Genomic DNA, 25,661 nt, shown 5'->3' with positions numbered 1-25,661 from the left:
CAAATGCATTGTGGATCCACATTATGGCACCCAAAAAAAGAGAGAATTGAAACTGGCAATGGAAAGTGAGAAATAAAAGACACCTGCATGTATTATCTCGGTATTTGTTAGCAGAGGCACCAAATATGTGATAAGGAACAGAGAAGAATTCATTGTATATTAACTCACGATAAATAGAAAATAGAGACATCAAAAGTAGCACATAGCGCCCACCAAATAGCATCTCCATAAAGCTTCCAAAGCGCTGGAAGAAATCAAATCGAAGAACTATCATGCACTTTAATTTCAGTTCCAAGAGCAGAACAAAAGTAAAGGAAATTGTGCAACTCCTTTTGCATTTGTATGCGGTACAATAGAATTATTACCATACTGCATTTCAAGATACTTAAGGCCATAAAATCAAAATAATCATAAAAAAGAAGGTAACTTAATTATTGTGGTGTTTACCAACTAGAAAACATTGGACAATGACGATTCTACTATAATCAAATTGATAATACTATTGATCAAATTTGATATAACCCAATTTAATTTTTTTCACAAAGATTAACAGATGTCACACTCAGTTTTTGGCACAATCCTCCCCTTGCAACTTTATTTATGCCAAAGTTAGAATGAAATAACCNGGGTGCTGAGCTTGCTCTNACGTGCTATAAGAACCAATGCTCCCAGCAACAGGCCTTTCATCTTTCNAGTNAACTTCTATTTCAATCTTGTTAAACTTTTTGAAGATTTTAATTAGGAAAAGTTGTCATAACTATGATCCAACTGAGACAAGTTCATTTTTTAAAGCCTACTAAAACAATCGTAACAAATATGGTGACAATGGTGTGTATTCTACATGAAGGAGAGCAAATTGGAAACAGACCACAACAACCAAAGCACTTGAATAAACTCCACTTCCTAATAACAACCAATGATCCTGAAGAAACATACTTTATGCAAATTCTTTATCTTGAAAGAAAAGATTATAAAATATGTTAGGAGAATGTGAAAGAAACAAGTACCTTCTTTTGCTTAATGGAGGAACATACTCTATCCGACACAGAAAAANCTGAGAAAAGANACAACATTGGGCATATAACTTCATAATCTATTTAATTAAAGCGAAATAAAAATTGCTTTATGCGAAATGGCCAAATTAACAAAACAGGTCATAGTCAAGCTCTAATANGAAAATTGAAAGTGCATATAAAGCAAGAGAAAGGTAGAACAAAAGAACGAGATTCATAAACTTCAAAACAGTGAAAGCTTTAATATAGAAAATCTTTGCATCCAACCCTATTTTCTATCCACATTTGTAAAACTAATTTCNCAAATTCTAATAGGGATTAGTTTTCCCTAATTTCTAGGGTTTTCAGAATAGCGTAACGGGATGGAAAATGGAGTTCAAACGAGAGGCGAAGCAATTAGGGAATCCAGAAAAAGAGAACTTACCGATGAGGGACCAACGACGAAGGATACTGTCGCACATTCCCTGACGAATCGTGAAAAATGAGTCCAAGTCGAGAACTGCAGTGGAGAGGAGACGGTGGTGAACCGTGAAGCAATATTGACACTGGACAACTAGGTTAGAGAAACTGTGAGCACAGTAAAGACAGTGAATAAGAAAACGGGAGATGGAGAAGAAAGAAGAAAATGAGGTAATAAGAAGGATTCGAAGATTTATTAAAATAATAATTGAAAACTTAACTACGGTTTTGAGGTAAACCGCTGGAGGTAGCTGAGGTTTTCAAAAACCCCCGAAATTTAACCCCTATTATAATATATTATTTTTGTAGTGTAGATGTAATTATAAAATTAAATTGTTGTTTAGTTGGATATCATTGAAACTAAATAGAGTTTATAAGTTACAAGTGATTTGTAAAACAGTTAAAACTGATTTTAATCCTTTGAAGAAAAAAAAATTATTAAAAAATTTAGACAATGGAAAATGAAAAGGATTAAAATAAAATATAAACAATAATTCTTTTTAAGACAACAGATTAAAATTACATGTGAAAAAAATTAAAATGGATGATAAGTATAGAAACTAAGAAATAAAATTTGTATAAATCCATGAACTAAATGTATTATTGATTTCTATATAAAAAAAGAAAAAGTAGTATGTTGTACAACTAACTAAATACTGACGTGGAATAGAATATTATTCTGGTTGAATTAATAGAAGAAAAAAAAAGTCTTTGACATAATTTTTTTTTTAATTGAGTTAGTGCTTTTGAATTCAAGTTTTGAATATGTAATTATTGCGTTAATATTAAAAAAAATATAAAATAGTCACCCAATTTAATCATGATGAAGACCTAACCAATGTCTGTAGCCAAAACCTAACTAATGTATATGAAGTACCAAATTATTTCTAAAATGGTAAATGATAGTACCAAATTAATTATAAAGTTGTTTCAAAGAAAAAAGCAAAGAAAAATACTAGTGGGTTAATAGTAAAAAATAAATAAATTATTCTATATATTTCAAAATCTTTGAATCTGTATTCTAATTTACAATGGTAACTATTTCAAGCCAAAGTATTGGCTCAATCTAATTGCTAAATTGCTGATCAAAATCAACACCTTTATTTAATTAAACATGCATATTCTACATTAATATTATATATATGTATATTAATGTTCGTTTTTATATATTCAAAAAGAATAAGATACTGTTATTTTATATATGGACAATTTCTTCAACAATTTTTTTGATATTATTCTCAAATTAGAATTTAACTGAAACTCGATGTAAATATTTACCTCAAAAATTATCCAAAGTTGAACTTAAATATCTAATATCAAAGTGCTTAAGTTATTCAACAAAACCAAGGCATAGTTAAAAGAAACAATCTTTGTTGAAATTAAAATACAAACATAAACCCTAAATAAGTAGAACAAGACATGAATGTTTCAAATAAGGTTTTTTGTCGGAATATAGTATGAGTTGAGTTCTATTATTATTCCTCCCCTAAGTTCAGTTCATTGGATCTATTCTTTCTTTCTTTTAAATTTTTTTATGAACATTCCAATTCTAGATGTTGATGAAGAAGGGTTGATACATTTTATACCTAACTCCTGTTATGGAACAATAATGATCAAACATTTAATGCCTAATCTGAATTTGACAGTCAATGTGTTGAGATTTTGAGTAAAAAATCAATATCATTGTTTTTTATATACCAATTCATCAATATATAATTGTCTTCTAACCTACCAAATTGCCATTTTCATCCTCTCTTAATAATATCAGTTTCTTTTATTTCCAAAAGAAACTGTACTGTGTCTTTTGCATGTACTGATACTCATTATGGAAAAAAGGGTTCTCCTATCTAATGTTATTAAGTTAGGTATATTTCCCAATGTATGAATAATTAGTTCATCAAAGTTAATTAGTGAGATAAAGAATTTGTGGTCTTCACCTTTTAAGATAATTGTCTATTATTGCATGCTAACTAAAAATATGATGAAATTTACATATTATGCGGTGGAACACATAAAAAAAATAAAAATAAAAGAAATAAATAAAAAACTGGCATTATTAAGAAATCACAACCACACATGCAAAATCAGATATCTTGCATAGGATGTTCACAAATTCTTCTTCTTTGTCATCACGCACCCGTTTAAAATGTTGTCACCAATGTCCTATTTGTTATATGTTTTATATTAAAAAAAAAGAAATTATTATTTGTTTCATTATTCGTCAATTATTTGTGAAAGAATATTTATGAACTTTTTATATATATAAAAGATTATATATGTGAATATTCGTGAAAGAATGTCTAAGAATTGTTTATCTCATTCAAAATTTATCAGATCCACTCAAATTTTTAAAGTATTTTTCCTTTATCACATCATCAATTAAATAATTTTTACTTTTATCTAGTTTGTTCAAACAATATGTTTTATTTCATAAAACATAAACTTTAATTTTATAGAATTACACTCGTTTAGAATACACATTTGATAGATTATGTTCCCTTTTAATAAATTTATTTTTTGTTTATTTTTTATCATGTGAAAATGTTTAACTATCAATTTTAAGTGATTAATTATTTAAAAATCTTATCTCATCTTGTTAATGGTTAAATTATTTGAATAACTCTTTTTTTTTGTTACATTATTTTTTATTCTCTCTTCCAATAGGTTATAGTTACTTGTCATTTATGCAATCATTATTTAGTAATTTAGTTTTAGATTTGTGTGGCAGTAATTTTTTTCTTGAAATTTAATACTCAAGAAGAGAAAATGTGTCCTTCTAAAATTAAATTACTAAAAACAGCATGTTTTATTTTTTTTAATTTTGTTTTTGCATTTTTTTTAGGAAAAATATGTAATGAGTATTCAGGACATTCTAACTATAAGTAATTCACTATCTAACGAGGATAGGAACAAAGATAAGTATAAGTTTTTACTTTAAGGTCGAAGAAAAATGTAGTCATATTTTGTTTACTTGGTAAAATCATTAAATGTCTAACTCACATTAGGGTTAAACAATTTTTAACTCAACTTTGTGTTTTAATCATATTTAATATCTCTAAACTTGATTGTGCACCTTGAAAATCAATAGTATGAGAATATGCTTTAACATTTTTAGTTTAGATCTATATTTAAAAATATTTAGTTTGAATTTTCACTTTAAGAATGAACATGAATATAATAATATTTTATTCACTTAGTAAAATCATTAAATATTTAACCTTTTTATTTATTAATCTTTTAACATTTATAGTTAATTTTGATGTATTTGAATTTCACGTCTTAAAAATATTTAACTCGACTCACACATTAAGCATATTTAAATCTTTAACTCAATTTTGTATTTCAATAATTTTTAGCTTGAATTCAAATTTAAAAGATTTCTAAACTTAATTGTGTACTTTGTGTGACATTCGACGAAAACGGAGAGTGATCGCGTGCGAGAAGCACAAAGTGCAACTCCTGACAGGCTTTTAGTAAAAGTGGTACATGGACGAATCGAACATATACTGGAATGAGAGGGGTCTAGAGACTGTATAGGTACGAGACTATACGGTTGAATGATATCAACAAAACGCATTTGTTTTTTGGTAATCTAACCCATAAAAAGTCCATGATTAAATGTGATTAGTCTGGAGTAATTTAGGAATAAATGGCCTTAATATATTTTCACATTTTTAGTTTAAATTTGTGTTTGACAATGTTAGCTTAACTTTAACTTTAAAAAAAATTAAATTAATTCCACACTTTGAATAGTAGTCCCACTTATGATCATTTCTAATTTCTAGCTAGGATATATAAATTTAGCATATTTAACTAAGCTTCACACACATTCAAAATATATGAAATGATTCCATGACTCCAAGTCTATAACAAGGATTAGCACGTTGAGAATCTCTAACTCAATAATATGTGTTGATTTTTTTTTTGAAAAATCGCCATATTATATAAATTCAAAAATAATCAGTGTCTTTTTACCAAGTGCAAACATAAAGATCCATTCATAAGGACATTGACTCAAGATATCATAATAAAACTACGTTAGAAAGTATAATCAATCAACTATGGATGGCATTGCAACTTAGCATCAACCTATCTTATAAAGAAAAGAATAAACAATCAATTATACAAAACTTCAAACTTAGCATTAATGTTTTCTCAAATAATAATAACTATAACACAGCTTTCGAAAAAAACTAAAACTATTTTAAAAATTTTCTTTTTTGACATGCTATAAAGATGAATAAAAACTGCCACCATACTAAACTTTACCAAATTTAGGTATCACATCAAGTTATGTAACACAAAGCTCACTAAAGTTGTTCCAAATATTAATTAATTGTGTCTCTGTAATTTGACCGATAGACCAATGTCCACTTTATTACTCCTGATTATAATTTTGAAAACACTTTCAGTTCATTTGAAATAATTTTGTTACCATTAAAACCACACATCTCATAACTCAATCTAGCCCAAAGATATAATTAGACCTAGTTGGAAGGTTTGGTAATTGGGTGGAACCAATTGCACCTTTGGTAAATAAGGTATGTCTTTCCACTGATCAGATGCAAGTACTCCCTAGTCACCACCTTATTTTAGGTGCATGGTCACGAGATTCTTTCCGTCAAAACCCACATGATAGTCATCATGCCTCACAACGTAACATACGATCAGTTTCTCAGCTCGCTTCTTTTGGTTGAATTTTTAAAACAACTTAAATTTCATATATTAGCTTTCAGAGTAGAAAAACTTGAATTAATGATTCAGGGAAATTCAAGGAATAACTGTGACGATGACATTCAGAACTAGAAAAATAAAAAGCGCTAACTTGTTAAATTGTAAATATAAATTTTAAACAGTTCGTCGGGATTTGAGAAACGACAATTTCATCAAGCAAACGTAACATTTCCAACGACAACACGTTGATCTGATTCCACCTTAGATTAGATTATAAGGTACAAGAATTAATACACTAGACATTGATATACTCTCACCTTAGAAAGCTCGTTTAATCAATTGTTACATTTGCTCATCTTTTAACCAAATAAGGATGAACTACATTCAAAACAATAGAATAGAAATGTGATCTTGTCAATAAAGCAGACTCACTCGACTATGTGGCGGGATGTTCAAGCAGGTTTCTCAACACAGATTGGATGAACAAACTCACTCACTCCTTGAATGTTGAGAACCGGCAGGCGAAAAGCACAAATAAAATTGAGGACATTACACTATCCAATCAACACCGTCTAAAGGCCCAAGATATAACAGCCTTGCAGCAAAACATCATCATTGGCAAATGAACTATGTAGGAAACACAATGATCAAAAACAAAATCAACATCCCAATTGTAAAATCCAATCGGGCAACCGTTAATCCATCTTTACCGAGATGTTGCTTCAAACGCAAAGCAAAATTTACCGTTGTGATCTGGTTTTAACGGAAGTATCTCCTTTTCCCGGTTGCAATGCTCTTCCATCAAGTGGGATGCTGCCAACCTTCAAGAATCCAGATGATGAACCAAACCCATTGACTTTGACCTGCATCGAGCCTACTGTAAGGACATCAACTGGTTCTTTATTATCAATGCTGATGGATTGTTTAGCCTCAACCTGTTTGGGAGCAATAGTGACTGAACCAATCTTTAAGATAGAAGAAATATCTTTAGCAACAGTTTTATCAGCTTTCTCATCCACAGGCTTGATGCTAGTACCACTAGAATTACTAGGAATCTGCTCAAGACTTGAAACTGGAATCTGTTTTAAGCCATCCGAATCATCCTGGGGCTTCAAATTCTTCTCATAATTACCAGTTGACGTAAAATTCAGCTTTTGGGGAGCTTCCAATACAGGTGCAAATATTGGACTATCAAAGTTCTTGCCAAGCAACTTGGCTTTCTCATCCAGCATGATCTTTTGTCGGCTTTCATAGTAGATAAAGTCATCAAGTAAAGATGTCTTCAATGTGTGATTTTTGAATATTTTCAGCATTTCCAAACCTTTCAAATACACTATCTGTGCATAAGCAAGGAACATAATAATCAATGTAACAAGCGTATGCAGAAAAATAGAGATAAAGGTTAATAAGCTAGATTTATTGAATTCAAAACGAAACCATAGTTGTACCGAAATAGCCTAGTCCAGCAGTGATATCAAAATGTGATGTGCAATAAAAGTCCTCTAAGTTCATTTTGAATAAACTCACATCAGAAACCATGCATACTAATATCAATAAAATAATAGTAAATTCATGTAAGAAGACAGTTAAATCAAAATCTACCAATTGAAGAAGAATGAAATAAGATATAACTTTTAACAAAAGAAATTCAAGCATGCAAGAGTAAGTAGATAAACAACAGTCCGATAACTCTACAATCAATATATCAAAACAATACACCAGATAAATTGAAAAATTTGGTCAAAAATTAACAATAACGCACTACTGTAAAATGTGAATATAATAACCTGCCATGTCTAAACTTGTTAAAGGATAATAAGCTATATTTATTGATGCAAAGCAAAACCATAATTGTACCAAAATAGCTTAATTCAGCAGTGATATCAAATGTGATGTGCAATAATAGTTCACTAAGTTCATTTTGAATAAATTCACATCTGGAATCATGCATACTAATATCAATAAAATAATAGTAAATTCATGTAAGAAGACGGTTAAATCAAAATCTACCAATTCAAGAAGAATGAAATAAGATATAACTTTTAACAAAAGAAATTCAAGAATGTAGGAGTATGTAGATAACCAACAGTCCAATAACTCAACAATCAATATATCAAAACAATACACCAGATAAATTGAAAATTTTGGTCAAAAATTAACAATCACCCGCACTACTGTAAAATGTTAATATAATAACCTGCCATGTCTAAACTTGTTAAAGGAAATACAGGCAAAAACAATGAATACCTCTTGTGTGTCTCTACTGTTAGTTACTGGCTTATTTTCATTGTTCACCAGTATAATGTGCCTAAAATTTGGATTTGGTACATCTTTAATGAAGTGCCACTTTACAGGAAAGCTTCCACTCCATTTGTCTTGCTGCCAAAAGTCCATATTCTTATTAAAATCCACTGTACCAACCATCTCTGCAACCCCGCAGAACTGCCCACTTGCATTGACCTTCATTAAAAGGAAGAAAAATATTATACATGAAAAGTAAGTGTGACTTGCTGATAAATAACAGAGAGAGAGAGAGAGAGTAGATAACAAATAATAAAGAACCAGGATTAAAATTCATTGAACACTCACAGAAAAAAATAGAAAGATGGGGCAGACTCCAGACTTTTCAGCTGCTATTTTCTGTGCATCCTCATAAGCACTCTCCAGCTTCTTATTTCCATGAGGTGTTGATGACCACACATTATATTTAATGCTTTTGTGCACATCATCCTCACTGTAAGATTTTATAACAAAAAACTTTGCATTTTCATAGTCAAGAGAAAAATCTTCCTTGTTGTATTGATCAGTATAAATGACAATGTTCCCCTGCTCATTACCATCTCCTGTCACCGTTGTATAGGCTTTCAAAGACAATTGGTTTTTTGATCTTCCAACTCTAGGGCCCCGATTTTGCTCACCCAATATGTCAGAGCTTCCATTTCCACCACTTGGAACTTTGCCTGGGTGAAGCTTCGGCCTAAGTTTAGCAACTGCAGACTGTCCATTAGCATTAGATTTGAAATTAGAAAATTCATTATTGTTAAATAAGGCATTTTTATATTTGATGATAAGTCATAACATTCCCTTTAGAAATTGTATCTACAAGTTGAAATTCAGAAGTCTACTACAAAAGCATAACAGTGAGCCAACCAAAACAACTCTTAACAAAAACGACATGTTGAAAGAAACCCCAATCAATTATCAAACCACCCACTCATCATGAAAAAAACAATAACTATGAATGGTCATATATATTAGAAAATGGAAAATATCCACAACCAAAATATTCTTGAAGAAAATATTTCAAAAAACCATAACAAGTTATGGCGGAAGACTCAGACAAAAGTGTCAAATATATACATATGAACAAATAAAAAAAATGCATAAATATGATTGTAGTGCAAAAAAAAGTTGAAACACAGCCACAAAGTTAACAGTAACAAGTCTCTATAAATTTAAATAACAATAAAATAAAAGCAACATAAGACTAAGTTCAAATTCAAGAGTTAAAATAACAGTAAAACATAATTAGAGTAGAAAATAAGAAGAAAAAGAAAAGGGGAAGGTAGCATTAAAGAAGAAAAGAGAAAAAAAGGGAAGGGTAGGTGGTTGGCGCTGTACAAAAAAGTGACCCTGGAGCTTGGGTCAGGGGGACTACGTGGAAGAACAGCTATGTGCTGCTGTAGGCAACTCAGGTTTCCTAATTCCACACTGACCCAGTTTCTTCCTTGCAAAGTGGTGCAGGACTGCATGGTGATTTCCTCCATGGCCCTTTTTCAATACCATTGAATTTAGCCATCTTTTATTTATAAAGAATATTTAAAATTTCACAAATTAATATTCACCAAGCGAAACAATCCAAAGGCATATAAAAAACATGACGCATTAGTGATGAAGTACTAAAAACTGATTTCATGCAGATAAGTTTATTATCATTTAACCATAAGAAAAAATGTGTAAATCAACAATTCAAATATAATTTAAAAGAGGGTAAAACAACTACCTGATGAACAGCTGGTGAAGCTAAATTGAGAAAACTACTACCGGACACACTTGCATGTGTTAAATCTTGCTTCCTCACATCATTACCCCTCGGCCCTTCTGACACCCTGGCCAAGGAACTTGTCTGATTTGATAAAAATTTTGAAGAGTTCCTAGAAAAGTTACCAGAAGCTGAATTGAACTTATGTTTCAAACCTCTTCCATCAGGTTTACTGACAGAAGCACTGGCTCCAAAAAAGGAATCTGCAGAACTATCATAAAAAGTGTCTGGCGGAATAATGGGAATATAACCAGAGGCAGAAACTGGGTTCTGATAATTGGGGAGGGTGTAATAATGTTGTCCTCCTCCAAATGAGCCATCAGTTCCAATCATAGCACCAGGAATATAAGGATTATATGGATTGTATGGAGACTGTGCATATCCATAGCTATAATATACATACGGCAAACTTTCATTTTGTGCACCCTGAAAAAAAGAACAGCACCATTATAAAAAATCCATTAACCAACATAGATAGAGAGAGACAGGAGTTGAACTTGCCGCGTACTGAACATTGGGACCATCTACACCAAAAATCCTATGGTGGTCCTCCCATTCCCCGGGTGTTTCAAAACCTAAGCACAATGAGTAAGAAATTATCACCATGACATAATTTCAAAACAAAACTAACGTTATAATATTTGTAATTTACCTGTACAGTAATACCCATAATTGTTGGAAGTAGGGTAATACATGTTCTGATCAACATAAAACTCAGGGGTTCCTTCGTTAGCCATCACCTCAGTTCGTCCAAGATTTGGGCTTGAGAAGTGTGAATTTAAATCAGTACCTTCAATCTAAAGTCAAAAAGAATGAAACATTTACTGTCTAACATCAAAGTAATCCTGAAAACTTAAATACTAAAGGACAAAGGTTGCAGACTAAATTCTTTTACCATATGTGCATCATGGTTTCTAGTTTCAGAAATATCATACACTTCCATACCAGAACTGCCACCACTGTAGACAGTCATAAAGTCATAACATAAGCACGCATAACAATTAAAAAGGTATCAAAGATAGAAATAAGAAACACTAGACATAAACAGTGTTTCCATCAAGTAAAAAACACATAATCCAAACTATATTATATGTAAAACAACATCTCAACAAAATATTAATAAACTCAAACCCAACAAGAATAAAGAACAATAGAAATACAAAGAGTAATAAAAATCAGCATGACAAGATAACCAAATTAAACCACGATCACAAATACTATACAAACAACAGCTGCATGTTGAGTATATCAAGTAAATCCCATCATGCACTAGCAGTGTCTCGTATATGATACGCACCAGTTCGAGTTCTAAATAAATTCTAAACACGCCCAATTTTTTTCCTAAAGGGAGCAATTACTAGCACACAATTCACTTCATTCATTCTTTCAGGCCGCTAAAGACCTCAAAATCAAAATAAAGCTCAGCATCATACCAAATATGAAAACAATTTAAAAAAAAAAAACAACGAAGAGAAACGAAAATTCACCCACCCTAAACCTACACATAAACTAGAAACTCGGTTTCCACAGGCACAATCAAGCGCAATTCGTCAGAAAATTCACAAAAAACAAGCACTCTTGACTTATAGATTAACATAATATTCGATAAAAAGAAGTCGAGAAAGAAAAATGAGGAAGGAAAAGAGAGAGAGACAGGAGTGAAATTACCTGAAGAGAAGAGGAGGAAGAAGAATCAATGCATGGTGGGTGAAAAACGCGGAGGGGATTTGGAGCTGGAGAGTGCGAAGAGCGAAGTATCGACTCCGCGCGGCATTTGACTATGCGAGAAGGAAACCCTAAGCAGGAACCGAAACGGTGAAGCTTTTGGCCTGCGTGAGAGCCGTTTTGGTGAGCGTAACAAAAAAACCAGAACCCACAAGTGGAGTAGTGAAGAGAGAGATTGATTCCCCACTATAAGATACGAAGCGTTTCGCTATTTCTTATTGCGCTCGCTTTTCAAATCACCTAGTTACCCCTCTGCCGCTTCGGATACAACGAAAATGCCACTTCGAAAATGCCAACGCCGTCGTTTTGCCTGCTTGATGCGCACGCATTATGATTGGCTTACTATAGCGGTGATCACTGTCCAATTGTGGCCTTTGATTTGTTTTTGTTTTGACTATAGTACCCTTCAGATTTGTTCACCGACAATGGCACTGGACGCTACTATTGGAGCGGTCAGAGTGACAAGGAGAACTACTTGTGAGAATAACATTTTCTCTCCGTGTAGCCGAAAATGGGTGTATGATTCCCTCCCTTTCTTTATCAGTTTAATTGTGCTCCTATTAATATTGTTCACTTGTTGGTAGGTATGTACATTTTTTAATATTAATTAATTAATATATATACGTATAAACCTTCATACATGTATATGGTTAATGGATAAGGTGTTCAACATTCCACCCACTTCACCAAGGATTTTCAAAATTTAAATAAAATCAAATTTAAGTTGTGGTTGGATTGAAAGTTATTTAAAAAAACATTAAATTTAAATTATTTTTATTTTTATTTTTTGTTTTATTAAATGCTTTATTTAAACAAGACAATTTGAAAATCAGATTTTAAGTTTTTTGTTCAGGTAGAATAATATTTTTCATAGAACTTCAAATTTTATCATTTTTTTCATAACTATCTGAAAATTCTCTATCCAGTAAAATATTTTAGCACAAAACATTTAAAGTTCGTTAAGTCAATCTTTTAAATTTTCCTATCTAAATACTTAATAAGTTAATTTGGTTTTCTTATGCCGAGAAAAAGATTGAATTCCAATAATCATCATGATTAGTGTAGTTATTTATAAAGATTATGTCAAATTAAATAGTATTGTTTAAAATGTTACCATTATAACACATACAGACATCGTAATTGTAAAAACCATATTTGTAATCTTATCAAAAGTATAAAATGCAATAACTTTCCTATAGTAAAGTATCTTGTTCTCCTTTATCGAAAAGTTCTGAAAATAAAATGAAGACAATTTTTGCATGTGAAGATAATGATTCTAGTTATAATATTTCACACCTGAATTTTGTTTTTTTTTTCAGATTAAAAAGTTGATTACCTAATTAGATTGATAAACAAAATCTCACAGTTTCCTATTAGGATATTAACCTGTCTCTCTTTACATTAAACATGTTTAGTTATTTATTAAGCATTAAATTTATTTCTAACGTGTCTTCTGATGTTTTAAAACATTAGTACTTTTTGTTTTTCTCCATGTATAATTATTAGTAATTTCTATATACAAAAACTTATATATATATATATATATATATATATATATATATATATATATATGGATTTGATAACGCGCTTATGTCTGTTTTTCAGTTGGTACTTCTTAACGATGTGTACCGCATTATAGTAGACAAAAATACCCTCATATATTATGAATTCTAAGTTTTAAAGTCAAAGATATTTAAATAATTTTCATTTTCAAAAAAAAAAAAAAAAAAAAAAAAAAAAAAAAAAACCCAAAAGCCTTACTCACCTCTCTCATTTCTTTTATCTCTCTCATTCCAACCTTTTCTCTATCATCTCATGTTAGATCCAACTGAAAAAAAATAAAAAATACTCGTCATTAAACAATTTACCTTTGGAAAGAGTTAAGTCATTGACATATTCGCCTCCAGGAAAAGGCTCATTCAAGATCTCTCCAATTCAATTAGATAAGACAATTATAAAATGAAAACTCATTATAAAATCATTTTTTTGTAAGAAATTACTTAACCGCCAGTGTTTCTGATTTTTTTTTAATTGAGACTATAGTAGATATGACAGAGAAAACGTTGAAGTGAAGTGAGAGAGATGAAAGAAAAAGGATTGAGAGGAATGAGAAAGGTGAGTAAGGGTTTGAGGGTTTTTTTTTTTTTAGAGCCAATGTTTATGATTTTTTTTAATTGGGACTACAGTAGACAGATAAAAGGTTGGAATGAGAGAGATGAAAGAGAAAGGATTGAGTGGAATGGAAGAGGTGAGTAAGGGTTTGGGGTTTCTTTTTTTAGTGTTGAGAATGAAAATTATTTAAATATCCTTGACTTTAAAACTTAGAATCCATGATATATGAGGGTATTTTTGTCTACTGTAATCCGGTACACATTGTTAAAATGTACCAACTGAAAAACAAACCTATGCACGTTAACAAACCCCATATATATATATATATATATATATATATACACACGTGTGCTATCCATACAACTCGAATGATTCTATAGTTACAAGTTTTACGTAATGAGACCTAAAAGTCAAGTGTTATGGTTATTTATATAAATTTAAAATAAATATTTTTGAAATTATAAAATAAATATCATATATATTCATATTATTACAGATATATGTAAACAAAATCGTTCTCATTAGATTTTGTGTTCTTATAGCGCACATACATCATATAATATTTTGCATATTAGTTGGATATTTTAATTTGTCTTTATGAAATAAAGTTTGTGTATTTAAGGTTGAAATTTATGGTTTATACAAAATTTTGTGAGATAAAAGTGGTTATATTTTGTCTAATTATTTTTTCTAGAGATATAAAAATTTGAAGTCAAAAAAATTTAAGTTATTTTGAAATATTTTTGTTGAGTGATAAAATATTTGTTCAATAAGACACTTCTTTGATGAGAAAATAATTGTATTTATTAAACAAACAACTCATTTACTAAGAAAAAAACATATTTTTAGAGTATTTTAAGAGATAAAATTTGATTTGACTTTTTAAAAGTAAAACAAACCATAATTATAAAAAGTTATTATGAGAGAAATAATTCTATAGAAATTCTCAACTTAAACTTCTCATTTTATTAATCATTTGTGTATTTTAAATGAATTCGTTCTCATTTTCATTAGGGTGAATATATTAAATCTCTTTCCTGTGTAGTTTTTCTTTTGCAATAAAAGTTTATTACTTGACTTTAGTATTTTTTTTTATTAGATATGTTTTTTGTCTTTAAAGAGGATGAAGTGACTATGTGTTTTATGTTGTGCGAAAAATAAAGGGGTTGATAATTGAGTTAAAAAATGGTGATGAAGTTAGAGCTGTAATGATTGTGTTGATAAGAAAATATCACCAATGACAATGAAAGTCAAAAATCTTGGTTGCCACGTGCATAAAGGTATGTCCAAACTTCATATGTCATGGTAAACGCCATTTTACAACTCAACAAAATTTAAACGTCCTTTCATTTAGATAATTAAATCCACATATTGTTGAAGTTAATGAATTAAATTGTTTAAAAGTTTTAAAAGGAAACTAATTCCAATTTTGGATGAAAGTTTAATAATAAAAAACATATTTAACTCTTTTTTTATGTTCCATGTTGTATGATTTCATTATTTATACTTTTTGTTATATTTATACATTAAAATTGTGTTTAGAACTTGACTTTTGAAATTGAACAACATAGATATATGATTTTAGATAAAATTTTATATTTCTTGGTCATTTAAATTAAATACTCACCTTTTAAGGAAATTTTGTATAAAAATAATTAAGAGATTAATATTATATCATCGATGTTTGAAACTTATATTTGAAAAATAGGATGACGATTTTAATTATGTGAATGTTATAGTTATGTGATGGTCAATTAAGTTGAGTTTAAAAATTTAAGTGAATTTTTACTCTGATTTACAATTTAAGTTGATAGCTTTAGATATATTAAATTAAAGATCAACATTTTTCTACTTTAATGTGAAATTAAAATTTGTTCATATTTGATATTTGAAACTTTGATATGTTTTGGTTTTATTTTAAAAATAAATGAATATATTTTTTTAATCTAATTACATTAAATGGTTTTGATATGTTAAATACATTTTCCAACTTATATTAAAGTAATAATATGTTGTATGATATAAACAATTCAAATATTAATATAAAATATACATATAAAAAGAATTTCATACTCAACATGTAAAAATAAATTAATATAATTAAATTAAAAGGACTATATTTTTTTATAGTTTAGGAGTCAAAATATATCAAAATTTCGAATATATAACAATTTCTATTTCATGTTAAAATTCAAAGATAAAAATATATATAACCCATTAACTTATAATTATTTTTGCGTCTTTAAATTTGTATCAACCAATACATATAAATCTTTAGTCCAAATTAGTAGAAAAATCAGATAATACATACAATTCACTTAAAACAATACTTGCAGTTTTCATTTCAGTACTTGCAAGATACACATATCAAAGAATTAACAATACATAATTAAAATTGAATCACACAAAATTTCCATACTCAATAAAACACAACTATTTTCTATATTTGGTCTCAATATCTTTTATATATTCTCAATATTTATTGTCTTTACATTTACAATACTGTAAAATGCATGGATTTAACTTTTTACAACCAAGAGTATATTAGAAAAAACCCTCATATTTATATCTAGAAAAGAAAAATGAAATTAATATATGCATGAGTTCAAATCCTGAAAAAGTACATGGAAAATCATTTTTACAAAATTTAATTAATGACCAAGTTAAAACTTATGAAAATAACGAAGTAATTTCTTTTGAATAAGTTTTTTTAAATATATGGAATATGTGCTAGGATTACTATTTTTACATTCTACAAATCTTTAAAAATATTTTTTAAAAATAATTTAAGCCTTTTTTTTTCTTTTTCCTTTTCCCTATAAAGTTTAAGTAAATCAGGTCACTTACACCAGTTGTAGATTGCTCATAAATTAATTCCACACTTCATTAAAATTCAAAGTAATGTCTTTATGATATAGGAGTGTAATTTTTACCGATTAGATCTATCTTTATTGTATAATAATGAGATTATTTTTTAAACACAATAATAACAGAAAGGGTAATTCGTTTATGTAATATTTGATAACAATAAAAAAAATAATGATAAACATTTTGGTGAAACTTGTAGATTTCGTTTTTCATAGGAAAGTATGAAAATACCAAAATGGGAATGGAAAATGAGTGGGAAGATTTTGAGATGAATCTGCTGCTCAGGAAGCAAAGAGAAAGTGGATGCTTTTTCCTGACCATTAATTTAACGTAAATCTTGGAAGCACTTGCTGCAAAAAACAAAAGCGATTATGTTCCTTGCTTTGCCCATAAATATCTTACCCACTACTCCACCTATCTCCGTTTCTCAACGCGCTTTTCCTACTCACACCACATTCTTCATCTACACACAAAATATGAAACACAAACGTTGTTCCCACACAATAATTTGACGCATTGTATTTAGTTAATTATGTTTTTTTATTTGTGTTTTTTTGCAAATGCCAACATCTGTTAACACGAAGGAAAGAAAATAACCACAATGTCAGGTGACTTGAGCGGTAGCCTAGTACAAAACAATAATGATTCCTTACAATTTGTTTAATTCTAATTCCACAACCAATACTGCATATAAATATTAAAATAATGCCCTCCAATAAAACCAACCAGACAGATACGTAAGCTAGACGAGCATCGCCAATTAATCAAAATTAAGCACCATCGAACAACTCTCACCAAATAATGTTGATGCAGTATCATATCATATTAGACCGTTCACTCATTTCATACAGCACTACCCCGTGAATGAACCTCTAGCCATAAGGTAATCACCATGTAAAGACAATCTTAAACTAAAGTGGAAGGTTTACCCACCAAGACAAAAAGTTAGAATGCCTTCCCAAAAATCGAGAATCCAATCGTGAGTCTAAACACCAGAAGCTGATTCGTGACTAAGGTCTGCTACAGCTTCTGGATTCCCTGGATCAGAGCTAACAACAACAGATTGCTGCTGCCCTTGCTCACTTCCCAAAGAGGAATTCTCCTGTTTGCCAGGACCAGGAGACAAGGGAAGATTTCTTGCTTCAGAAGTTCCCACTTCGTGTGGCCTAAGATCCTTTCGATCAGGAAGCTGTTGAACTGACCTATCCCGCCTATCATAACTCCGGCTCCGGCTCCTGCTGCGGGTACGGCTTCGGCTTCGGCTTCGGCTTCGGCCACGAGACCAGCTGCGACTTCGGCTTCTACTACGATCCCTGCTCCAACTCCTGCTTCGACTACGACTTCTGCTACTGCTACTATAATCCCATGTTCGGACTCTTTCTGGGCTTCGACTATAACTTCTGCCTCTACTTTTGTAAGAAACATCCCTTCTGTTGTCAAATCGGCCACGTCCACGCCCCTGACCACGGTCATCCATACCACGTTCACCCCTACCCCAACCACCATGACCACCACGAAGACCACCAGATCCCCTACCCCTGTTGCCCCTACCAGGAAAGAAATCACCTCTCCCACCAGCTCCATCCCTCATGCCACCACGTCCACTAAAACCACCACCACGTCCACCAAATCCCCCATCCCTCATGCCTCCACCTCGACCACCAAAGCCACCATCCCTCATGCCACCCCCACGCCCCCCAAAACCACCATCCCTCATGCCACCCCCACGACCACCAAAGCCACCATCCCTCATTCCACCACGACCACCAAAGCCACCATCTCTCATGCTACCACGACCACCAGTCTCCCAACGCCCACCACCAGAATCAAACCTACTCATCCCACCCCGTTCCTTTCCAAAGTTTGATGGCCCACGCAAAGCCATCTGTCTTAACTCTGGAAGCACATGCTGATTAGCACCCTCCAAAACTTTGATTAAATCACCAGCGTGTTTCCAGTCCTGCTCAGAGAAAAAGGTATATGACACTCCAGTAGCACCTGCTCTTCCAGTTCTTCCTATACGGTGCACATAGTCCTCAATTCCAGTGGGGAAATCATAATTTATTACCACCCTGTAACATAAATTCACATGTTCAACTACAGTGAAGCATATAAAAACTCCTAAACAAAGCTAAGCCTCAATGTGATAAACATCCAGCACATGCAAAAGTAACATAAAGACTCCATAATATGGCCCATTCATTTATATTCTTTACCACAAAGAAGCTAACCTTATATCCTTAATATCAAGCCCACGAGCTGCAACATCAGTGGCAACCAGAATTGGTGACTTCCCAGTCCGGAACTGACTTAAAACCCAGTCTCTCTCACCTTGAGACTTATCTCCATGAATTGCAGCAGCCCCAAAAGTGCGGCCAATATTACGAGCTAGTTGATCACATAACCTCTTCGTGGAGCAAAATATTATGACCTTAGAACCTCGTTCTTGGGATCTGAGGATCTGTTCCAAACGCCTCTGCTTCTCCATTTGTGGGACAACTTCAACATACTGCATGTATACAAATCACATAGGGAACGGAAAAAAGAGTATAAGTCTCCAAGAAACTAAAACAAAATATTGTTTCATTTGGAACATATTAAAGTAAATCTATTCATAGAAATTAATGATGGATATGAGATAAAAGTCAGGATACGAGATAACAGCATAATGACATCGAATACAAAACAGACCTAAATAAGCACAATAGACAATGCCATATGGCACAACAGAAAACAATCTCATTCTAAAAAAAATGTATTTCAGAAAAAAAAACAAAATCCATTCACACAAATTTAACACAATTAAAGGCAGTGTTTTAATTTCTGGAAAGATAATGTTTGCAACACCCTTTCTATAAGTGGACCAATCCCAAAAAAAATACCAGGGCACAAGGTTCCAATAGTTGAGGGGAAGGCAAAAGGTCAAACATGTACAGACCTTTTAATCATGACCACAAGGTCACAAACACAACAATCTTACTCTTGGGTCAGGTCTCGGTCCTTTTAGAAAAAAAAAATTGCAGAACAGTTTAGAAGACAATGAAACCACTAGTACATTACTATGTTAAGGATGATACTCATAGCCACATGAAGGTCTACATGACGCAATGACCATAGAGAAGACGCTTTTAGGTCAAGTGTTAAACTGTTACATCAGTAAAAAAAGATTATATTAACCAACATTTCAAAAGTGTCATCAAGAATTATAACTTCTTGAAAAGGTATTTTGACGGCATTCTCATTTAAGAAACTTCAAATACCACAAAGAATAAAACAATAATAATCATAGATGAGTTTGAAGAGTTGAATTGGCATGTCAATGCTTGTATTTAGAATGTGTTCTTGTTATATTTTAGATATCCATCCTCAGTCCCTTCCCACAAGCATAAAGGTAGACGTGGTGATTAGACCCTTTATAAGTGACAACGACTCCAAGAATCAAACCTTCAGCTTTATTGGTAAAGTTTGTCGCCATTCACTTCCACAATTGGATATTTAGATATAGAATATAATAATACAAAGAGTATAAATAATAGGAAGAAGCCAATATCCAAACAAGGAAAATAAATTTATTGAAATTTGGAGGTTTAACACGTCATCCTTAAATCCGGAAGTAGAACCTTGGATATAGAATATAACAGAAAGAAAAAAATGAAAGGAAGAAGCAAATATTTTTAACAGTCACACAAAACTTGAACACAAATTCACCAAAACTGAGCATACAGACACAAGATAAACTAAAATTACCACGAACTTGGTTTTTTGAATAAATAGCCACAATTAAATACCTGTGTGATGGCTTTATTTGCAGCAAGCTCATCTGCACTTCCAATGTTAACCTGGACAGGATTCACAAGAAGTTCACTAGCAATTTTTCTTACTTCTTTTGGCCAGGTTGCTGTGTACATGAGAGTTTGTCTGCGTGCAGGAATCTCATCCACAATCTTCCTGATTTGAGGCTCAAAACCCATGTCAAGCATTCTGTCAGCCTCATCAAGCACAAGTAGTGAAACTTGCCCAAAGTCAATTTTCTTCATTTCAAGTATATCATTGAGCCGACCAGGTGTGGCAACAACAATGTCTGCTCCCCGATCTAACTCCTTTAGTTGAAGGGCTTTAGGTGCTCCACCATACAAGCACTGCAAAGGGAAATAAAACAGATAAACCAAAAGATAAAGACAAACTTTAATAGGCTAAAACTCGACAAAAAGGAAAAGATAGAAGGTCTAGGACAAACCGTGCAAGAGACTCGTGATGATCGACCAAACTTGATAACCTCATTATGAATCTGTGTCGCTAGTTCCCGTGTTGGAGCCAAAACCAAGACAGTGGGGCCATTCAGAGAATTATTGTGTCGCTGTCTAAGAAGAATGAAGGCAGGAATTAAGTAACCCAATGTTTTCCCAGAGCCAGTTTTGGCAATTGCTACTATGTCTCTACCCTGTAGTGCAACAGGCCATGTTTGAGCCTGTATTGGTGTTGGATTTGAGAAGCCAGCAGAATATATCTGAAATGACAGTATATGACTAGATATCAGACCTATGAATGGTGCACGAATCCAATGCCTTTTGATTTGCAAAACACAAAATTGCATTCAACTTATATAATTTAGCAAACAAAAACAAGGACCTATAGGTTATGGTTGCTTACTGAAGCAACTTGAGGCAATTAAAAAAGGCAAAAAAGACATAAGAGGCGGAGCCAATAAGCAACAAATCCCAGGTCACATAGAAATTTGAAGAATGGAGGGCCATCCACCCTTAGAAGATGCCCAAGAAAGGCTCCAACCATCCATTATGCAGGCTCCAAAAATCAGGATAGTAGTTGCACGTGTAATTGTGCCAATAGCAGATTAGCATTGCAGCGTACGACATATGCTCCTGCTCTGGAGCAGATATCGCACCTGCGACAAGCGAAAATAGACAAGTTTAAAAGTAAATTTTAAGTTAAAAAAAATGGGGGAAAAGGAGTAAAACCATTTCTTTCCTAGGAAGCACCAATATGCATACAACACCATATAATAGGAGAAAATAAACTTACCTCTCTCAATATCTCTGGAGGGAACCCAGTAGCATCAAATGTCATGAAAGGAGGGGGAATGTCACCACCCTGTCCAGTGAGACAAATAGTGATGTCAGAGAACTATAATTATGAACAAAAATATAAATTTAAAATAAAGTAAATCATTCTACACGAAACTAAAAACAATGGAACCAAAACCATGGCACTTATCCGTAACAATCTCCCCTAAGAAGATCATATCATCTCATATTGTATATAGTATATAAGAATAAAGATATGCTTTGGTTTCACTTCTGATTTTGAAGCGTCTTAATTGCTTGTAACATACAGCAAAATTAAATTATAATATCAAATATGCCTAGAGTAGTGTAAAAGCTTGGCCTAGATGCTATTTGTACTAAGATATACTGACCGTTGCCGTAACTTCATGTTGCTGGCAGTAAATTTCAGCCGGTGAAAGATCACTTGCATCAGAAGATCCCATATAAGAAGGCCTCATTAAAGCGTTATTAGAGAGAGGTGAAGGTCCTCCCATTGGAGGAACAAACATGCTAGGCATAGCATTCCCAGCAATACCACTTCCATTCCCACTTGGCATTACGTTTTGAAAAGGAGTATTGCCAATCCTCGTATCCTGCATAGATGTTTCACAGAATCATAAAATGAAAATATTTAATTACAACAAAGAACAGGAATTGATGGCTAATCAACTTAAAAATTAAAGGATTAAAAATTGACAAAGACAACTGAAGCTTTCACAAATGCATTATCAAAACGTGTTGAAGTAGTCAAAGATGAAAGGCGCCTTTAAAAACACTGTCATGAGGCACACAGCAAAAAGAAAAGCTGTATCAACATTATAAAAAGTGTAAATATTTAACTATTTCTCAATAATATAGCATATTATCAAGAAGTTCATCACGCAGGAATCTTAAGTCTCTTGCTGCTAAGAAACTCAAGAAGTGGAGGTTATTTTAGGCATACTGATTAATGCTAGAAAGTTGGATGCTAGGATTTTAGAATCTTTTTGAGAAATTAATGAGGATTGTCTTAACTGATCCAGAAAGATGCACCAAGGGTGTAATGTTTGGATTGACACAAAATATTGTTTAAGAGAAAATGGAAGGAGGGAAGTTGGTTGGAGTGAAAATGAGGACTGCACTTTTTTTATTGTTTGACTAGCCATCAACTTATCCACCTACCATTACATTAAAGGGTATAAAAGTCATTTAACATAGACCTTTTGTGATAATGTTTTTTATATTCAGAGGGGAAAATGAATTGCAGCCAAGTACAACACTAATTGCAGCCATTTCTGATAGGATCTTAAGGGTTTATATCAGGAAAATGGGGGGAAAAACTGAACATAAAATAGAATGGAGGGGGAGTGGTTAGGCAGTTACATTAGGAGGTTGTTTTAGGAGTTAGCTAGGATTTAGCTATATAAGGGGAAATAAGTTCTGTCAGGGGAGAGTTTTGGTATTGTTTGTAGTTGAGACAAGATCTGCACATGCTGTGAGGGAGGAAGACAGGCTTCCTTGAAAGTGTTGTACAATTGTTGTGTTTTCTGAAATAAAGATACAGTGGTTGTGTTGCACTTTCTGGAGTTAAACCAGAATTGTGTTCCAGGTTTCTTGCTCCTAAGAAGCCTATCAATTTCATTAAGAAAAATTATTTTGTGGAGGGAAATGAGAATGTGATGGAGGTTTTCATATATTAATCAGCACTTTAAACATAGCATTGAAACAACTTTATATCACTAGCAATCAAATACCATTACAAATAAAGCAATAATAGTAGTTGAAGATTGAAAAATGAAGCTATGGTTTAAACTTTGTACTAGGGCAAAAAACTACCTGCTGATTTCTTGGAACGGGTATTTGAGTCATATCTGGTTGCCGACGACCCATTGTGGACATATCTTTGTTAGAATTATAGTAATATTCATTTCCTGCTCTGCCACGTAAATTGTCCTCCTGACTCATCTTTTGGCCAGCAGGATGGACATTGGATGGATGACCATGCATCATTCCTGGGCTCATCTGCTTATGAAAGTTAGGACCATGTTGGTAATATAAATCAGATCCACCCTGCTGCAATGGCATTGCAGAGGGCGACTTCTGCACACTGCCTGATAAGGCAGTCCTAAATTGCTGTGGCTGACCAGCATTGACACCTACATTAGGCATTTGACCAGAAGCTGTGTCAGGAGGAAGGTTCTGATTATTCTGAGCAGGCAAGGTACTCCTCTGCGGATACTGGGATGGTGAAAGTCCAACCTGGCTTCCATTTTTAAACTCCGCTTCCTCTACCTTTGGAAATGTTGTTTGTTGATTTTCGAAGGGTTGACTATGCATGTTATGCTGAACCTGCTGGGGGTTAGGTTGCCCGGGTGAGACAGTGTTTAGCTGAATGTGTTGAGAGTTTGGTTGTCTGGGTGTAATAATGTTTTGCTGATATGACATATAGTGCATGTTTTGGGTAGGAAATTGATGTACTTGTGGAGGTACAATATGTGAGCCATGATCCTGAGGCATTCCTTGTCCAAAATGCTGGGAATGGATTGCCTGTGGCGGCATCTGATTTTGAATTTGCGGTCCTTGAGACTGCTGCAACATTTGCTGCCCCTGGGGCTGCAACATTTGCTGTCTAGCTTGATGTAAGACTGGCTGCGGTACTGACTGTGTCATCAGTGAGTTCTGCTGCGGAGCAGACTGAGCACCCTGAGAGTGGTTCTGCGGGGTGATTTGCACCATATGGGGACTTTGCTGAAGTGGCATCGATTGTCCTTGCTGTTGGGCAAGGTGACCCAGCTGCTGTTGCGAAGGTTGGCCTTGCATTAAGGGCTGTCCATGCTGCGGTCCCATCCCACTCGTCTGCATTGTGTGAGACACAGGTATAGGTGCCAAGTTCGGTGCAGAAGCCACAGGCGCAGGCAAGGGTGGTGTTACAGGAGGAGGTTTTTCATATTGTGTTACATTAGTTTCAGGATTCCAATAATATAACAATCCTGTGCTGCCATCAATCAATCCCTTCCATGGTTGTGGAAGAGTAGGGTCATCAGGTGCATATCTAGGGCCAAGCCCCGCAGGAGCGGTCTCCGCCGTGGCCATAACAAATTTGTATTATATCTCTGCAATCAATAACTAAAAGTTCAAACAACACGGCAATACATCTTATAGAAATACTAAAGAGAATTCCATCAAAATCTGACCGCTCGTAATCCAAACTTATGAATTCTTTAAAAGAGGTAAACAAATAGAAAATAAAAAAACACTTCAATAACCCTAGAAACAACATTATGATATTGCAAGAAGAGTGCAGAGCGAAACTTACCTTAGGTTATATGAGTGAGAATTTGTGAGGGTGTGTTTCTAATTGTGATTTGGCATGTTGGCGTTGTGTGTATAGATGAAGAAAAAATTGCACAATAACAAGAGGCGAAAACAGAGGCAGCTTTGGTTTGTTGAATGCAATGGGTTAGGGTTGTAGAGACGGAAGATGTAAATATGTAGATGCAGGTGTGCAATTTAAGCTCAAATACAGGGGACCATGTGATGGAAAGTAACCCTTATCAACGGTTATCATTGTCCAGTATTTCTTTGGGTCCACTGAATATTATTTTAAGAACTGTAGAACTTATAAGAGATCAAAATTGTGATAATTATACGGTTTTAAAATTATAATATATATATATATATATTATATTAATTGAAAATAAAAAATATATTAATAATTTCATATAA

The 25,661-nt window shown here is 32.8% G+C and overlaps 2 protein-coding genes and 1 long non-coding RNA gene across 6 annotated transcripts; all 3 read right to left on the bottom strand.

Annotated features, from left to right (window-relative positions):
* Positions 1–15: 15 nt before the first annotated feature.
* On the bottom strand, positions 16–1,679 carry LOC111242647. Its single transcript, XR_002669934.1, has 3 exons — positions 1,438–1,679; positions 1,008–1,054; positions 16–244 (listed from the first exon to the last, which is right to left on the bottom strand). It is a non-coding gene; the product is annotated as an uncharacterized LOC111242647 (long non-coding RNA).
* A 4,695-nt stretch (positions 1,680–6,374) lies between these two features.
* LOC106775943 (YTH domain-containing family protein 2) lies at positions 6,375–12,119 on the bottom strand. 4 transcript variants are annotated; one of them, XM_014663198.2, is made up of 8 exons: positions 11,857–12,119; positions 11,084–11,147; positions 10,841–10,985; positions 10,690–10,763; positions 10,150–10,614; positions 8,736–9,143; positions 8,394–8,606; positions 6,375–7,483 (listed from the first exon to the last, which is right to left on the bottom strand). In XM_014663198.2, the coding sequence occupies exons 2-8, from the start codon at positions 11,129–11,131 to the stop codon at positions 6,887–6,889; spliced, it is 1,950 nt and encodes a 649-aa protein (XP_014518684.1). In that variant the 5' UTR covers positions 11,132–11,147; positions 11,857–12,119; the 3' UTR covers positions 6,375–6,886. The 4 variants fall into 4 exon arrangements, with proteins under 4 accessions (XP_014518684.1, XP_014518685.1, XP_022643061.1 ...); XM_014663199.2 differs by lacking the exon at positions 11,084–11,147; XM_022787340.1 differs by lacking the exon at positions 11,084–11,147 and having other exon boundaries at positions 10,841–10,950.
* A 5,376-nt stretch (positions 12,120–17,495) lies between these two features.
* Positions 17,496–25,433, bottom strand: LOC106775789 (DEAD-box ATP-dependent RNA helicase 46). The gene is made up of 8 exons (XM_014662977.2): positions 25,252–25,433; positions 23,772–25,048; positions 22,328–22,549; positions 21,934–22,002; positions 21,131–21,400; positions 20,682–21,032; positions 19,125–19,402; positions 17,496–18,965 (listed from the first exon to the last, which is right to left on the bottom strand). The coding sequence occupies exons 2-8, from the start codon at positions 25,026–25,028 to the stop codon at positions 17,879–17,881; spliced, it is 3,534 nt and encodes a 1,177-aa protein (XP_014518463.1). The 5' UTR covers positions 25,029–25,048; positions 25,252–25,433; the 3' UTR covers positions 17,496–17,878.
* Positions 25,434–25,661: the final 228 nt, after the last annotated feature.

Source organism: Vigna radiata, chromosome 10, assembly GCF_000741045.1.
Source record: "Vigna radiata var. radiata cultivar VC1973A chromosome 10, Vradiata_ver6, whole genome shotgun sequence".
In the NCBI taxonomy this organism is placed as follows: domain Eukaryota; kingdom Viridiplantae; phylum Streptophyta; class Magnoliopsida; order Fabales; family Fabaceae; genus Vigna; species Vigna radiata.
The sequence above is the reverse complement of the archived record's forward strand: the minus strand, read 5'-3'. Positions and strand labels throughout refer to the sequence as shown.